Here is a 17,785-nt window from a genome sequence, read left to right as displayed (position 1 = left end):
CTCTTTCTACTACTCAGATACTCCAAAATAGTGGTTCTGGGGTGCACTTACTGCTGATAGGAATCTATGGCCACAGCTGGAAAAAACCTGGGACCCTCACAGATGCAATTTGCCATTGCCTTTGGGAGCATTAAACAGTATCCCATAGAATTACCCATAGACATAATCCAGACTTACTATCCTACAATTTCTTCATCAAAAAGTAGCTCATGATACTGGTTTATGCTTTATTAGTTTTAAAGACAGATGCTATGAATCATTTAAGACAAACTGTTTCTCCTCTCTTTGGGGAAGGCCACCATTCTCTTCAGTCAAGTGCACAGCTTCATGCAGGATGTACATGGAGTGGGAAGGGCAAAAGGGACATCTGCCTAGCCAGCCACATCACCTGAATTAGTCCCACTGATCAGTGGGTGACAGATGTCAAAGCCTATTTACTTTCACATCCAGTCTTTAATCTCAGCAGTCAAGAGGAAGAGGCAGATGGGTCTCTGAGTTTGAGTCCAGCCTGGTCTACATAATGAGTTCCAGGCTGGCAAATAAATTAGCAAACACAATCAAACAAACAATAAATAAGATTCATCTGGAAACTTGAAGGTTGTGTAATTAAAGAAATTCTCATACCATTTTGAATTGTTGCTAGTATTTGCAAGTTCTTATGACTACTTAAGGTAGTTATCATGGTTGCCTTTGAAAATATAACGTGACCACATATCCTTCTTTGCTTTCTGTTGTTGTGACAAACACTGACCAAAAGAAACTTGGAGGAGTGGGTTTATTTGGTTTACACTTTCTGAACACAGTTCATTATTGAGGGAAGTCAGACCAAGAGCTCAAGAAAGACCTCCAAGCAGGAACTGAAGCAGAGACCATGGAGGAACACATTTTAACTGGATGGCTCTCCAAGGCTTGCTCAACTTGCTGTCTTATACACCCCAGAACCACCTGATCAGCAGAGGCACTGCACACAGTGAGCTGGACCTTCCCTCATCAATTATTAATTAAGAAATTGCTCTCATTGACGAGATATGGATTAGCAGTTAAGAACCCTTGTTGCTCTTTCAGAGGACCCAGGTTTGATTCCCAGCTCATGGAGACTCACAACCCTCTATAACTTCAGTTCCAGGATATCTAACACCGTCTTCTTGCCTTCTAGAGTACCAGGCATGCATGTGGTACACAGACATATATCAAACAAAATATCCATAATCGTAAAACAAAAGTAACTTTAAAATAGAAAAGGAAGGAAGGAAGGGGAGAGGGAGGGAGGGAGGGAGGAAGGAAGGAAGGAAGGAAGGAAGGAAGGAAGGAAGAAAGAAAAAGGGAAGGAAGGAAATGCTCCTAAAAACATGGCCACAGGCCAGTCTGATAGAGGCAAACCTCACTTGGCTACCCTCTTCCTGGGGGACTCTAACTGTACCATGTTTAAAAAAACTAACGACGGACGACATCATACATTCACATTCACTCCAGCACAGGCTCCCCAGATCAATCCATGTGTAAGAAAAGTATTGGTTATTGGAACTTCTGAGGAGGCAACAGTTATTTAAATCAATGTGTTGCTTATTTAGAATACTTTTTACCTAGTGATATATAATTGAATTGTTTCTGAACATTTCTTTCCATCCATCCATCCATCCATCCATCCATCCATGTATGTATGTATGTATGTATGTATGTATGTATCTCTAGTAACCTAGCTACCTATCTATTCTTATTTTAATTCTTTAATTTTTTTTTACAGTTCAGTCTTTATCCCCATCTCAGTCCACCCTCTGTTCCTCATCTCATACCCCCACCCCTGTCTCCAAGAGGATGTCCCCACCCCACCCCATCCCCACCCCACCACACCTCCCCACTCCCTGGGGTCTCCAGTCTCTCCAGAGCTAGGAGCATCTTCTCTCATTGAACCCAGACCTGGCAGTCCTCTGCTGTATATGTGTTGGGGGCCTCATATCAGATGGTGTATGCCGTCTGGTTGGTGGCTCAGTGTTAGAGCAATCTTGAGGGTCTAGGTTAGTTGAGACTGCTGGTCTTCCTATAGGGTCGCCCTCCTCTTCAGCTTCTTCCAGCTTTTCCCTAATTCAACCACAGGGTCACTGGCTTCTGTCCATTGGTTGGGTGTAAATATCTGCATCTGACTCTCTCAGCTGCTTGTTGGGCCTCTCAGAGGGCAGTCATGCTAGGCTCCTGTTTATAAGCATACCATAGCATCAGTAATAGTGTCAGGCCTTGGGGTCTCCCCTTGAGATGGATCCCAATTTGGGTCTGTCACTGGGCCTCCTTTCCTTCAGGCTCTTCTCCATTTTTGTCCCTTCAGTTCTTTTAGACAGGAACAATTTTGGGACAGAGTTTTTGACTGTGGAATGGCAACCCCATTCCTCCACTTGATGTCCTGTCTTTCTATTCTTTCAGACATGAAGAACAGCCAAGGCCTTTTGTGTTGCATGCATGCTTGAAGGATTCACATGATGAAGTAAGATTCCTTCAAACATGTTCTCAGGTTCTGGTGTTATGCCTTCTCCCTTCTAAGGATATCCAGTCTCTCAGCTTACGTACAATGCTCGCAGAAATTCTTACGACAAAAGGTAGACTTATAAAATTAATAATTAATGTGATGAGTGTTTAAACAAATGTGCTGTATCCTGTGATTATATTTCATATAACATTTGTGCAGATCCTGTATATTGCAGATCATGTGGGTTGTAAGGGATTTTAGACATTTTACATTTTATTATCACATAAAGGCTTTGGCCATACATGGTTTGAAAAGTTTGTAACTGAATTTAAAAGTTCATGTCTATATTGCTAATGCTATTAATTTTGACATAGGAAAAAGCCACTCTTCATGCATGTATGGACATATTCACTTGGAATAGATAACTTGAGTTATCTATGCAGTAGAAGTACATTAAGGAAAGAACACCCATTCATATGTACAGAAACTATCAGTGCTTACTTATATTTTTTTCTTTAAGTTTCATTGGTAATGCTGCTTTGTGAACTTTTAATAAACAATAAATACTATGCTATAGCATAATAAGAAACATTTAAAAGTTCTCTGTACAGGTAAATACTTAATGAGAATAAAAAAAATGGAAGAGTGGCAGGGAGATGGCTGTGATAAGACATTTGTACAAGAATGTGTACTGAAGGTTGTCAAAGCCAGGTGTGTGTCAGTACACTTTAACCCCAGTGCTGGGGAACAAGGACAGCTTATCCTGGGGCTTGCTGGCCAGCCAGCCTAGCCAAAATAGATCTCCAGGTTCAGGGAGAGACAGGTTCCTGTCTCCAAAAAGTATCTGGGCAAAGGGTGATAGAGAACCCTGGATGTTGGCCTCTGGCCTCCACATGCACACATCTGTTCACTCTAAGGGGAGTGGTGTGGATGCAGATGTGGAAGAAAAGTGACTTAAGACAAACGTCTCTATCTGAGAATCTTAAATAAGAGAAGTATAGTGGCTAAACATCTCTTCAGATAATAATATTATATATTATAATACTAATAATGATGATGATGATTCCTGTGTTTGTGCTCGTCAGCTGTTTACTAACCAAGGGGCACTGTAAATTTAGGAGGCTGGGCTTGCCATGGTGTTTCTGACTTAAACAGCTTCCTCCCCAATGCCTGCTTTGAACAGTTGAGTGAACGTCGACATTCATCTTTTTGTAGACTATGCTGGTCAAAACATAATGGACCTTACAAAAAAGTGAGGAAAAACCAGAGTGTTCCCTCGTCAGTATGAGTTCCAGAAAGCTTCCCTCCAGTATTCTTTTCACTTGTGTATTCAAATGAGCACTGACTGTGCCTACACTGACTTACCCTGAGAAATAAGCAGCTCTGTGTGTGCATGCATGTGTACACACATGCTGTGAAATACTCACTGACGACAAGTCCCCATTTGGCTCACGGACAATGTTCCCACATACACTTTCACTTGTGTGATATGGAATCTCTCTCTTAGGAGTTTATTTTTCAGTGGCATTCTCCTTTCTTTCCTGCAGTCTTGAAGCCAGTAGTGGAATTGCTGAGTAACCCTGACTACATTAACCAAATGCTGCTCAGGCAGTTGGAGTACAGAGAGCAGATGAGTGAGCATCACAAGCGAGCCTACACGTACGCGCCTTCCTACGAGGACTTTATCAAGCTCATCAACAGCAACTCTGATGTGGACTTCCTGAAGCAGCTCAGGTACTGCACCTGCGCCTGGAACTGCAACACAGGGAAGACGCCAGCTGTCATCCGCTGCCTGGCTAGGCCATGCGAGAGTGTGTGTGTGTGTGTGTGTGTGTGTGTGAGAGAGAGAGAGAGAGAGAGGTGGGGGGCGTTGGAGATTGGGAGTTAGTGAGAGTGGAAATGGAAATGAAGGCAGTTCATAAATTTTCTCATTTAGTGACAACTACATTTGTCCAGCTTCTCCTTAATAGTGGAATTAGAATTATTTTTTAAAAAAGCATTAGTTTTCCTAAGAATTAGATAATAATAGCTTGAAAGCTCTTCAGCTATTAGAAGGATCTGCATAGCTGCTCAAATGCCTGCCACAGGAAAGCGTTTGAAGGAGAGTGTTTTTCCTTCCCTCCCTCCCTCCCTCCCTCCCTCCCTCCCTCCCTCCCTCCCTCCCTCCCTCCCTTTCTTCCTTTCTTCCTTTCTCTCTTTCTTTGTTTTAAATAGCTGTGAACACTGTGCTGATTTTCAGTTGTCTTAGAAAATGAAAGAGGCTAGAGTGGGAAAAGGGCTTCCTCACTTCCTCACCAATGATTTTGAGAAGCCACATTTGGAACCATCCCGGGCAGAGGTGTTTAGGGAGTGTTGATTGGTGTCCTCTCAGCATATGCATGTGTACTGTGATTATTTGGGAACATCTAGTTCTGGGCTCATTTCCCTGCATCTTTTTTGTTTTAACGTTTCCAAATGGTAATGGGAAGGAAAGGAAATCTTGGTGGGGCAATTTTTATTTTATTAAAAAATGATTTTATTAATAAAAAGTAAAATATTGACCAAAAATTGGACCTTAGAACTATTCAGAGATGTTAGATATGCAGCTTTCCTTTGAACAAGCATTAACATTGAGATATCTGTGTTGCGTAATCTGGTCTGCATAACGTACCACCTAAGAGACATGAATTACCAACTATGTCCTGGTTAATCTTAGTCTCTGGTGCCATGAACTGGACTCAGTTGGTCCCTCAATCCGCGGGAGAATCAGGGTTCCTGTACTCAGGTAGGCAAGGAGTCCTCGGGGTGACAAACAGACATGAATACCAGAGAGAGTGTTGGATCTGAGTGTAATTTCTCAAAGCGAGCATCAGACTTATATTACAGAACAAACCAAGAAAGTTAGATGATACATTAAGGTCATCCAAGGTACGTTGAGGTTACCTGATGCAAAATGACTCTTTACACGAAACAGAGAAATGCATACATAAAAGGCAATAGGAACCAGGCAGTGTTTACAACTGGGATAAAAAGCAGCCACACCTAAGGTCAGTTTATTCTTAGAAGCCAGGGGCAAGGGTTTTATGCCCTTGCCATAGTTCCAGTTCTAGTCTATTGTATAATCCAACTTCTCCCTAGGTCACTGTAAATTCCTGGGTATGTGAGTGCCTCAGATGTTATTTTAAGTATTTACTCTAGTTCCTTCTTAGACCACAACCTTCCTTCATCCTAGGCCATTGTAAATTCCTGCACATGGGAGTGACTAGGCTGTTATTCTAAATTTACTTTGTAGAACTAGCCCTGAGATTTCTAGCTCTTTTCCAGTAAATTGTAACGCCGATTTTTTCACTATCTACAGTGGAGACATTTTGTCTGAATGAATAGCATTCTTACTAAATTTAAAACCCAAGGTTGGCTCAATGATTTCCTAGGATATTAGAACACTGGTGGAGGCCAATCTAACTTAACTATATGTCAGATCATTCCTTGGAGGCACTTATAATAAAACAGTATTGAAGGAAAGCACACAGATCTGTTCACTGACTGACATAGGGACAAATTTGCAGCATTCGTGCTACGAGATGCCAAGACTCTAGGAGACTAAGTTTCCATGAAACTTTTTGCCTCAGAACTGCGTCTAAGGGCTGGAGAGATGGCTCAGCGGTTAAGAGCACTGACTGCTCTTCCGAAGGTCCTGAGTTCAATTCCCAGCAACCACATGGTGGCTCACAACCATCCGTAACAAGACCTGGCACCCTCTTCTGAAGTGTCTGAAGACAGCTATAGTGTACTTACATATAATAAATAAATAAATCTTTAAAAAAAAAAAAGAACTGCATCCAAGCTTTTGGGCCTGCCACGAAGTTTCTACTGGAGTGGGTGTGGCACTTGGGATAAATAATCATCTTTTAAAAAAATTTTATTTATTTACTTATTTACATCCCAAATGATGGCCCCTTCCCAGTTCCCCCTCTCAGAGTTCTTCCCCCCATCCATCCTCCCCTTTATCTCTGAGAGAGCAGCCCCCCACTGGTATCCCCCCACCTTGGTACATCAAGTCTCTGCAGGATTAGGTACATCATCTCAGACTGAGGCCAAACAAGGCAGCCCTCTGCTACATATGTGTTGGGGGCCTCAAGCCAGCCTGTGTATGTTCTTTGGTTGGTGGCTCAGTCTCTGGGAGCTCCCAAGGGTTAGTTGACACTGTTGGTCTTCCTGTGAGGTTGCCATCTCCTTGACGGCCTGAATCCTTCCCCCAAATCATCCATAGAGGTCCCCAGCCTCTGTCCAATATTTGGCTGTATGTATCTGCATCTGTCTCAGTCAGCTGCTGGGTAGAGCCTCTCAGAGGGCTGCTATGCTAGGCTCTTGTCTGCAAGCACAACATAGCATCATTAATAATGTGAGGGATTGGTGCCTGCCCATGGGATGGGTCTCAAGTCAGGCTGGTCCCTGGTCAGCCATTCTTTCAGTCTCTGCTCTATCTTTGTCCTTACATTTCTTTTATACAGGAACAATTTTGGGTCAAAAGTTTTCTAGGTTGTTCCCCATTCCTCCACTGGGGTTCCTGTCTGGCTACTGGAGGTGGTCTCTTCAGGTTCTATATCCCTACTATTGTATATTTCTGCTAAGGTTACTGTCATTGATGCCTGAGAGCCCCCCTCCTCCTAGGTCTCTGGGACTTCCTAGAGGTTTTCCCGCCTCTTCCCCCCCCCCCAGCCCCTAGCAGCTGCATACTCCCATTCATTTTCCTGCCCCTTAGGCCTCTGTCCTGTCTCTTTGCATGCCTGCTCCTGCTCCTACCATTCCCTTCACCCTCTCGTCTCCCAGGAATATTTTGTTCCCCTTTCTCAGTGGGATTCAAGCATCCTCACTTGGGCCTTCCTTCTTGTTTAACTTCTTTGGGTCTGTGAGGTATATCATGGGTATTGTGAACTTTTTAACTAATATCCACTTATCAGTGAGTACATACCATGTATGTCCTTTAGGGTCTGGGTTACCTAACTCAGGATGATATTTTCTAGTTCCATCCATTTGCCTGAAAAATTCATAATGTTGTTGATTTTAATAGCTAAATAGTATTCTATCCTGTAAATGTACCATAGTTTCTGTATCCATTCTTCAGTTGAGGGACATCTGGGTTTCTTCTAGTTTCTGGCTATTATGAATAAAGCTGCTATGAACATAGTGGAGCACATATCCTTGGGTATGGTAGGTCAGTTTTTGGTATATGCCCAGGAGTGGTAAAGCTGGATCTTCAGGTAGAACTATTTTCAATTTTCTGAGAAACCACCACATTGATTTCCAGAGTGGTTGTACAAGTGTGCAGTTGCACCAATGATAGAGGAATGTTCCCCTTTCTCCACATCCTTTGGTGTAAGGTGGAATCTCAGGGTCTTTTGGTTTGCATTTCCCTGATGACTAAGGATGTTGAACTTTTCTCTAAGTGGTTCTTAGCAATTTGAGATTCCTCTGTTGAGAATTCTCTTTTTAGCTCTGTACTCAATTTTTTGATTGGGTTATTTGGTTTTTTGGAGCTTGTTGAGTTCTTTATATAATTTTGGATATTAGCCCTCTGTCATATGTTGAGTTAGTAAAGATCTCTCCCAATTTGTAGGCTGCCATTTTGTCCTATTGACAGTGTCCTTTACCTTATAGAAGTTTTTCAGCTTTATATGGTCCCATTTATTAATTCTTGACCTTAGTGTCTGAGTCATTGGTATTCTGTTCAGGAAATTTTCTCCTGTACCAATGCGTTCAATGTTATTTCCTACTTTCTCCTCTAATAGACTGTGTCTGGTTTTACATTGAGGTCTTTGATCCATTTGGACTTGAGTTTTGTACAAGGTGATAAATATGGATCTATTTGCATTCTTCTACATACAGACATCCAGGTAGACCAGCAACATTTATTGAAGATACTCTCCCTGTTCTATTGTATGCTTTTGGCTTCTTTGTCAAAAGTCAAGTGTCCGTAGGTATGTGGGTTTATTTCTGGGTCTTTGATTCAATTACATTGATCCACCTGTCTGTTCCTATACCAATACCATGTAGTCTTCATTACTATTGATCTGTAGTATGGTTTTAGGTCAGGGATGGTGATACCTCCATAAGTTCTTTTACTCTTTAGGATTGTTTTGTCTATGCTACGTTTTTTGTTTTTTCCATATGAAGTTAAGAATTGTTCTTTCAGTGCATACTGAAAGGAGCCTGATATAGCTGTCTCCTGAGAGGCCCTGCTGGAACCTTACAAAAACGTCCAGAGATGGATGTTTGCAGCCAACCATTAGACTGAGTGTGGGGTCCCCAATAGAGGAGTTAGAGAAAGGATTGAAGGAGTTGAAGGGGTTTGCAACCCCATAGGAAGACTGCCCCAGAACTCCTAGGTACTAAGCCATCAATAAAGGCTCCAGTTGCATATGTAGTAGAGGATGGCCTTGCCATGCATCAATGGGAGGAGAGTTCCTTGGTCCTATGAAGACTCAATAGATGCCCCAGTGTAGGGGAACCAATGACGGGGAGGTTGGAGTAGGTTGATGGGTGTAGGAACACCCTCATAGAAGCAGGGAGAGGGAGGATGTGATAGGGTATTTCCAGGAAGGAGGGAAACCAGGAAAGGGGATAACATTTGGGATGTAAATAAAGAAACTATCTAATTAAAAAAAAAAAAAAAGAATTGTTCTTTCAAGATTCATGAAGACTTGGGTTGGAACTTTGATAGAGATTGCACCGAATCTGTAGATTGCTTTTGGTAAGATGAACATTTTCATTATATTAATCCTACTGTTTCATGAGCATGGGAGATCTTTCCATCTGATAACTTCCTCAGTTTCCTTCTTCATGGACTTGAGTTCCAGCCACACAGTTCTTTCACTTGCTTAGTTAGAGCTACACCAAAGTATTTTATGTTATTTGTGGCTATTCTGAGTGGTGCTGTTTCCCTAACTTCTTTCTCAGCCCATTTATTGCTTGTGTAGAGAAGAGCTACTGATTTCTTTGAGTTAATTTTGTATCCAGCCACTTTGCTGAAAGTGATTATTAACTGTAGGAGTTCTCTGGTAGAATTTTTGGGGTCACTTATGTATAGAGATGCCTGCCTTTAAAGGTACAGGAAGCTTACAGAACACCAAACAGACAACACCAGGAAAGACAACTCTTCTGTTACATAATAATCAAACAGTAAATACGCAGAAAAAAGAAAGAGTTTAAAAAGCAGCAAGGGGAAAAGGCCAAGTAACATATAAAAGCAGATCTCTCAGATTTATACCCGATTTCTCATCTGTGACTCTAAAAGCTAGAAGGGCCTGGGCAGACCCTAAGAGACCATAGATGTCAGCCCAGACTACTATACTCAGCAAAGCTTTCAATCACCGTCAATGGAGAAACCAAGATAGTCCATGAAAAAAACAAATTCAAACAACACCTTTCTGTTAGCCCCAGCCCTATAGAGGCTACCAGAAGGAAAACACCAACCCAATGAGGCTAAGTATACTCAAGAAACAAGAAAGAAATAATTTCACACCATTAAAATCAACAGAAGAGAAACACACACACACACACACACACACACACACACACTCATACACACACACACACACTCACACACATGCACACACGCACACTCAACCAGCACCAACATCAAAATAAAGGAGGTCACAATGATTGGTAGTTAATATCTCTCAACATCAATGTACTGAATTCCCCATTAAAAAGACACAGGCTAACAGAATGCATGCATAAACAGAACCCATCATTCTACTGTCTACAAAAAACATATCTCAGCAACAAAGATAGTAATTATCTCAGTATAAAGGACTGGAAAAAGGTTTTCCAAGGAAATGGACCTAGAAACAAGCTGGAGTAGCCATATGATATCCAATAAAATGGACTTACAACCAAAAGTAATCAGACAATACAGGGAAGGACAATTCATACTCATGAAAGGAAAAATCCACCAAGAGGACACCTCAATTCTGAGCATCTATGTCCCAAATGCAAGAGCACTCTCATTTGTAAAAGAAACATCACTAAAGCGTAACTCACACATCAAACCCCACACATTAATAGTGGGAGACCTCAATACCCCACCCTTACCAATGGGCAGGTCATTGATATAGAAACTAAACAGAGACATAATAACACTAACAGAGGTTATGATTCAAATGGACCTAACAAATATCTAAAAACCTTTCACCCAAACACAAAAGAATACATGTTCTTCTCAGCACCTCATAGAACCTTCGCCAAAATTGGCCACATAACTGGTCACTATGCAAACTTCAACAGATATGAGAAGATTGAAATAACCCCATATATCTTACCAGGTCACCATGGATTAAAGCTAAACTTCAACAACAGAAACAATAGAAAGCTTGCAAACTCATGGACACTGAGCCACTCCCTACTCAATGGTCATTGGTTCAGTGAAGAAATAAAGAAATTAAAGACATTCTAGGACTCAATGAAAATGAAGGTATAACATACCCAAACTTATGGAACACCGTGAAAACAGTGCTAAGAGGAAAGTTCATAGTACTGAGTGCTGTCATAAAGAAATTGGAGAGTTTCATACTAATGAATTAAAGGTACATCTGAAGGTGCTAAAAAAGGAAAAAAGAAAGCAAACACAGAAGGAGTAGACTGTAAGAAATAATGAAACTGGGGGCTGAAATGAATCAGTTAGAAACAAAGAGGACAATACAAAGAATCAGCAAAATCAAGAGCTGGTTCTTTGAGAAAAGCAACAAGATAGACAAAGCCTTAGGGAAACTAACTGAAAGGCAGAAAGATCACACCCAAATTAACAAAAATCAGAAATTAGAAGGGAGACATAACAATGGACACCAAGGAAATTTAAGGAATCACTGGGTCTTACTTCAAAAGCCTGTATTCTACAAAATTGGAAATTTTAAATGAGATGTTTGGTTCCTAGACAGATACCAATTGCCAAAGCTAAATCACAATTAGGTAAACTATCTGAATAGACATGTAACCCCTAAGGAAATAAAAGCAGTCATTAAAAGTCTCCCAACACCCCCCCCCCCCAAATATCCCTGGGCCAGATGGTTTTAGTGGAGAATTCTACCAGACCTTAAAAGAGCAAATGCTAGTACTCCTCAAATTATTCTACAAAACAGAAACAGAAGGAATACTGCCAAACCCATTCTATGAGGCCACAGTCACCATGATACCTTAACTACAGAGATTCATCAAAGAAAGAGAATTTCAGGGGGCTGGAGAGGCTGCTCTTCCAGAGTTCAATTCCCAGCAACCACATGGTGGCTCACAATCATCTGTAATGGGATCCAATGTCCTCTTCTGGTGTGTCTGAAGACAGCTACAGTGTACTGTCTTAATAAATAAAAATATCTTGAGAGAGAGAATCAGATCTTAAAAAAAGAATTTCAGACCAACTTCCTTTATGAACATTGATGCAGAAATAATAAAATACTTGCAAACAGAATCCAAGAAGACATCGTCCACCATGAATAAATAGACTGCATTCCAGGGATGAAGGGGTAGTTCAGCATACAAAAGAATCCATCAACGTAATCTACCACATAAACAAATTGAGAGGAAAAAACCCCACATGATCATCTCACGAGATGCTGAAAAAGTGTTTGATAAAATCCAACAGGCCTTCACATTAAAAGTGTTGGACAGAGCAGGGATACAAAGAAATTTCAGTACAGTCAGGGACAAGAGAAGGATGTCCACTCTCCCCATATCTATTCAGTGTAGTACTTGAAGTCCTATCTAGAACAGTAAGACAACTAAAGTGATCAAGGGGATACAAACTGGAAAGGAGGAAGTCAAAGTGTTGCTATTGGCAGATGATATGACAGTATACATAAGTGACCTCCAAAAGTCTACCACAGATGATAACCTTGGGGGCAGATAATAGTGGTACACAAAGGGCTAGGGAAAGGTTCCGTGAGTGAGATGCTTAGTCTTCACATGTGGGAATCACAGGTTGCACCTGGGTGGCCATGGCAGCTGAGCTGAAGTCTCCAGTGGCAGCATGCAGAGAGCAGAGGCTGGGAATTGTTAAGCAAGCAGGACGGTCAGGTTAGCCACAATGACGAGCCTTGGGGTTAGGGAGAGACCCCACCTCAGTGTATAACATGGGGAGCAATTGAGAAAAACCCTGACATTAACCTCGGGCCTCCACTTGAAGACATGTACATGTATGCTCCCATATGTATGAACATGTATATAGATGAACATATACCTAACATACTCACATTAAAGATATATGCATGAAAATGTCACAGAGAAAACTATTTTGAATAATAATCAAAAATTAATTTAAAATTGTTTTGTTTTGTATTCTTTTTTTCTCTCTTTTCAATTTTTTTTTTTTTTTTTTTTTTGGTTTTTCGAGACAGGGTTTCTCTGTGTAGCCCTGGCTGTCCTGGAATCTTTTCAATTTTTATTAGATATTTTCTTCATTTACATTTCAAATGCTATTCTGAAAGTCCCCTATACCCTCTCCCCACCCTGCTCCCCTACCCACCCACTCCCAGTTTGTATATTTTTTTTTCTTGAAGACTGGTATATCCACTGTGGGGGCATGGGAATCCAGAATAGTTTCTAGTCTCTTCAGCAAGCTTGGCAAAGAATGATGGGAGAAAACACCGTTGCAGGCATTTTTCTTAATGATAGTTGTTTGCATCAAGAGTTACCTTTAGAACATCTGTGAAAATACCCAGTATCCCAAGGCACCTTCTGGCACCATGACGTAGCTGTCTGGGCTTTGTTGCACAGAGCTGACAGGCATATCTCAGACAGGACTGATTTCAGTCAGTCCTGTCTGAGATATGCCAGGGTAGCTTCTATCTATGAGGAATTAAGCTTATCTTAGGAACAGAGCAGTGAGTAACCTCTATTCTCTGCGTCTTGTACAACTGATCTGCAAAGACCCCCGGATGACTGTCAGAGCAGTGACCTCTCCCTTTGCTTCAAGATGTGCATAATGTTATACACATAATCTTCCTACTTGGTTAATTACCATTTGATGTAACAGTTAAGGAACCGGTCTGCTCACTGTTGCCGGCTGTCCTAATCGCTGTTGATAAGATGCTTGTCTAGTTGCCAGTGCTGGGACTTACTGACCGGCAAACCCTAATGGAGCTGCTCTCTTTGATCATAATTGCAACTCTTCAGCTATCTTTCTGGTACATTAGAGCTCTCTGCTGTCTGACTTTATTAGTGTTTAGGCCACTGTATAAAAACTACTCTCATGCAGACTAAAGAACCCTGCCGCAGGCAGGGAGTGCACTCTATTTAGGCTCAGTAGCTGATGAAATCGTTTAGTTTTATATATCACATATCTGGGAAATGATGCATATTTTCTAAAGGAAATAAAGTCATTTGATTCTTTTAGGCTGAATGCATTTAAAAGATGAAATAAACCCTTTGAGAATGGTATTTATAGCTTGAGGATTATTTGGTTATTTTCTGTGTCAGTATATGATGCTTTCAGGGTGTTATTAGGATATTCTTATGAAGTTATTAGAGCTAGAAACACTTCTTTCCAGTGCTCTGAACTAGTAACTTCTAGCGCTGGCTGTCTCCCAGGCCCGTGTGAGCTTTACTAACCCTCTGTCCTTAGAGCTGCTTCCTTTCCATGTCCTTGAGTCCTTGAGGGTCCAGGAATCTGAAGCGCTGATGCTGTGGTCAGACTGGGCTGAGACTGTGAACTCTTCGTAGTTTTCTACAAGTGATGATCAGTTCTGCGAACTATAGGAACCAAGTTTGTGAACAGCATCTCAGCCGCAGGATACGAGGAAACAAATGCATTGGTTTCCCACTGCTGCTGTCAGGGGTGAGATGCCAGAGTCCAGGAACCAAACTAGAGCTCAGAATAATGCACGTGTAGTCATTAGCGAACCTCAACAATCAGGACCATACCAGGGAAGCAACTGAATCGTCCTGTATTTTGAAGATAAACTGGAATCCAAGTATACGTAAGGGAGAAGTGAGAGGCTCTGCCCTTAAAGAACCTTCAGCAAAGGAAAGGGCAGATTGTGCACCTGGGCAGCACCCAGTGCTCTCTGCATTGGTAATTCTCCAGGGAATTTGTAGAATGTGCTCTAATGAAATGTTTGTTCCTCAACAGAAGAGTGCAGATACCCAGGCTTTATGCCAGGAATTTGTGTAATTGGTTTGACTCTTGTCACTGGGACAGAGCAATACCCGAAATAAGCAATGTAAAGGAGGAAAGCTTTGTTTTGCTCCTGTTTTAGTCAGTGGTCCTTTGGCTTTGTTGCTTCCAGCCATGCCTGATGCAGCAGAGCATCTGGCCCAGAGTGTGTGGCAGAGCAAAGCTGATTTCATGGCAGACAGCAAACAGTGAGCAGAGGGCAGGGACACGATCTGCTCTTCAGCAACATGACCCTGGTGACCTACTTCTCCAACCAAGTCCCATCTCCTAGTGACTCACCGCTACATTAGCCCATTGGTGATGCTCCACAGCACCATCATCTGGAGACCAAGCCACATGAGTCTTATTGGCTATTTCCCATTTAACCCATAACGGAGAGGAATGGGACATGAGTATTTTAGAAAGCTCCCCAGTGACCACAACTCATATTGATAATCTCTTTTTACATAGCATATTTTCCCACATGCTGCCAAATATGAAGTTTTGGCTAGATGTCATAGTATGTGACTCAGTGTACTCCAACTCTTTGAAAACAGTTTGGGTATGTGACAGCTCTGTCAAGGTGCATATTTGTCTTAGTTAGGGCCATTGCTGCGGTGATGAAGCACCATGACCAAAGCAACTTGGGGAGGAAAGGGTTTACTTGGCTTGTACTTCCACATCACAATTTGTCATGAATGGAAGTCAGGACAGGAACTCAAGCAGAGCAGGAACCTGGAGGCAGGAGCCGATGCAGAGGTCATGGAGGGGTACTGGTTACTGGCTTGCTCAGCCTGTTTTATAAAATTAATTAATTAACATCCCAAATGCTGCTCCCCCTCCCAGCCCCTCCCTCACAGAGTTACCTCCCCCTCCCCTTCTCCTCTGAGAGGGGCCCTGGGTGTCCCCAACCCTGGCACATCAAGTCTCTGCCACATTAGGTGCCTCCTTTCCTACTGAAGCCAGACAAGGCAGCCATGAAGACTGAGCTGCCTGGCTGTTACATAGGTTCCCTGGGGCCATGTTCCAGCTCATGTTCTTTGGTTGGTACCTCAGACTCTGAGAGCTCCCAAGGGTCCAGATTTGTTGTCTGTGCTGGTCTTCTTAGGGTTCCCATTCCCTTCAGGGCCTTTATTCCTTCCTCCAACTCTTCCATGGGTGTCTCCCACCTCTGTCTAGTGTTTGGCTGTGGGTAACTGCATCTGTTTCAGTCCACTGCCGGGTAGAGCCTCTCAGAGGACAGTTATGCTAGGCTCCTTTCTGCAAGCATACCAGAGTATCATTACTAGTGTCAGGGATTGGTGCTTGCTCATAGGATGAGCTTCAAGTTGGGCCAGTTATTGGTTGATCCTTCCTTCCTTTTCTTTTCCATCTTTGTCTCTGCATTTCTTTTACAGAGGACAAATTCTGGTTTGAAATTTTTATGCGTGTGTTGGTGTTCTATCTTTCCTGGGGGTCCTGCCGCTCATCTGGTTTTTTTATAGAACTCAGGACCACTCCCAGGGATGATACCACCCGAAATGAGCAAGGCCCTCCCTCATCAGCCATTAATTAAGAAAAATGCCCTGCAGGCTTGCCTACAGCCTGATCTTAATGGAGGCATGTTTCTCAATTGAGGCTCCCTCCTCTCTGATGACTCTGGCTTGTGTCAATTTGACAGAAAACCAGTCAGAACAATATTGTCTGGACATGTCTTCTTTTTATCATATTTATTGTGATGGAACACACTGAGAGTTACTAGTTTAACAACACGAATAAGTTATTACTAGGTAGGATTAGATTCAACTTGAAATCCAAGAAACCCAACCAAATGATGATGACTTTCAAAGTATAGTGTTGCTTTCCAGCTTTATGGTACACTTGACAGATAACATTTCTGAATGTGAAGGTATACAGTGTAATTAATTAGCATGCTAAGTTATGAAGTGAGTGTCACCACAAGCTCACTAACATCCATCCCTTCACATTGTTACCATGGGTATTTTTTTGTGTGTGTCAAGAACTCAGAGTTGAGTCTGTAATACAGTGTTAATGTCACATGTTGTACCTTAGCACTCCACAACTTGCTTACCTAATATAACTGGGTTCTTGCATGATTTGACTGCACCCAGTTCTCCTGCATCCTCATCCCTAAGAGGCACTGTTTTCACCTCTGCTTTTGTGAGTATGGTGTATGTGTGCACATGTACACACAAATGCATGTGTGTTATGGAGGCCAGAGCTTAACTTGGGTGTCTTCTTCTTACCCGAGACAGGGTCTCCCATTGTCTTAATTAAGAGACACAATGACAAAGGCAAGTCTCAAAAGAGAACATTTAATTGGGTCTGGCTTACAGTTTCAGAGGTTCAGTCTATTATCATCATGGTGGGAAGCTTGGGAGCATCCAGGCAGACATGGTGCTGGAGAAGGAGCTGAAAATTCTACATCTTTATCTTCAGACAGCAAGGAGGAGATTATATCTGTATGTCGCTTGAGCACTGGAGACCTCAAAGCTCTCCCCCACAATGACACATTTTCTCCAACAAGACTACACCTATTCCAACAAGGCCACAACTCCTAATAATGCTACTCCCTGTGGGCCAAGCATTCAGACACACATGGGGGCCATACCTATGCTAACTAGCACAGTTACTGGACCTGAAGCTTAGCAGTTGGCTTGCAAAACAGACATTTTACCCACGGAGCCATCTTCTAGCCCGACTTTGACTTTACTGTTTCACTTCATAAGGCAGGTCATGCAGTGTTTGTGTTTGCTGTATTTCATTTTAGCACAGTGTCTTCTAAGTTTATCTGTTGTCACCAAGGGCAGTATCTACTTCTTAAAAGTTAAATTGTCTAAGAGGCATTTGGGAATGCTATAGGGCTCCACCTGCCATGGCTCTCAGCCTCATCCCAAGCCAGTGCTTTCCCATATCAGGTGGCTGTCCAGAGTTACAGCCACCACATCCTACTTCCAGGGACAGGTGAAAGGCAAGGATGGAGGGTGGGACATGTTTGCCTAGGGTGTTTCTTAAACTTCTGGAATCTACTATATCACATTTCTGTGTATATTATGTATATTCGGCTAAAGTATCATATGTTGCATAGCCATAGACCCAAATTTTTTAATGGGGGGGGTGTTATTACTAAGGAATAAAGAATGGATATGGTATAAGCAATTAGCTGTTTGTGCTACCATATCATATGCTGATAATTCAGTGAG

General features: G+C 42.1%; 1 protein-coding gene across 4 annotated transcripts in view; it reads left to right on the top strand.

The window, feature by feature from the left end:
* Nucleotides 1-17,785, top strand: part of Snx25 (sorting nexin 25) — a 119,181-nt gene that overhangs the window by 44,735 nt on the left and 56,661 nt on the right. For 3 of the 4 annotated variants that reach the window (NM_001372343.1, NM_001372342.1, NM_207213.3), the window contains exons 4-5: nucleotides 2,416-2,588; nucleotides 4,006-4,192. In NM_001372343.1, the coding sequence (NP_001359272.1) occupies nucleotides 2,416-2,588; nucleotides 4,006-4,192 (360 nt within the window). The remainder of the gene's footprint in view (nucleotides 1-2,415; nucleotides 2,589-4,005; nucleotides 4,193-17,785) is intronic. The other variant, XM_017312502.1, reaches the window with a different exon arrangement.

Source organism: Mus musculus, chromosome 8, assembly GCF_000001635.26.
Source record: "Mus musculus strain C57BL/6J chromosome 8, GRCm38.p6 C57BL/6J".
In the NCBI taxonomy this organism is placed as follows: domain Eukaryota; kingdom Metazoa; phylum Chordata; class Mammalia; order Rodentia; family Muridae; genus Mus; species Mus musculus.
The sequence above is the reverse complement of the archived record's forward strand: the minus strand, read 5'-3'. Positions and strand labels throughout refer to the sequence as shown.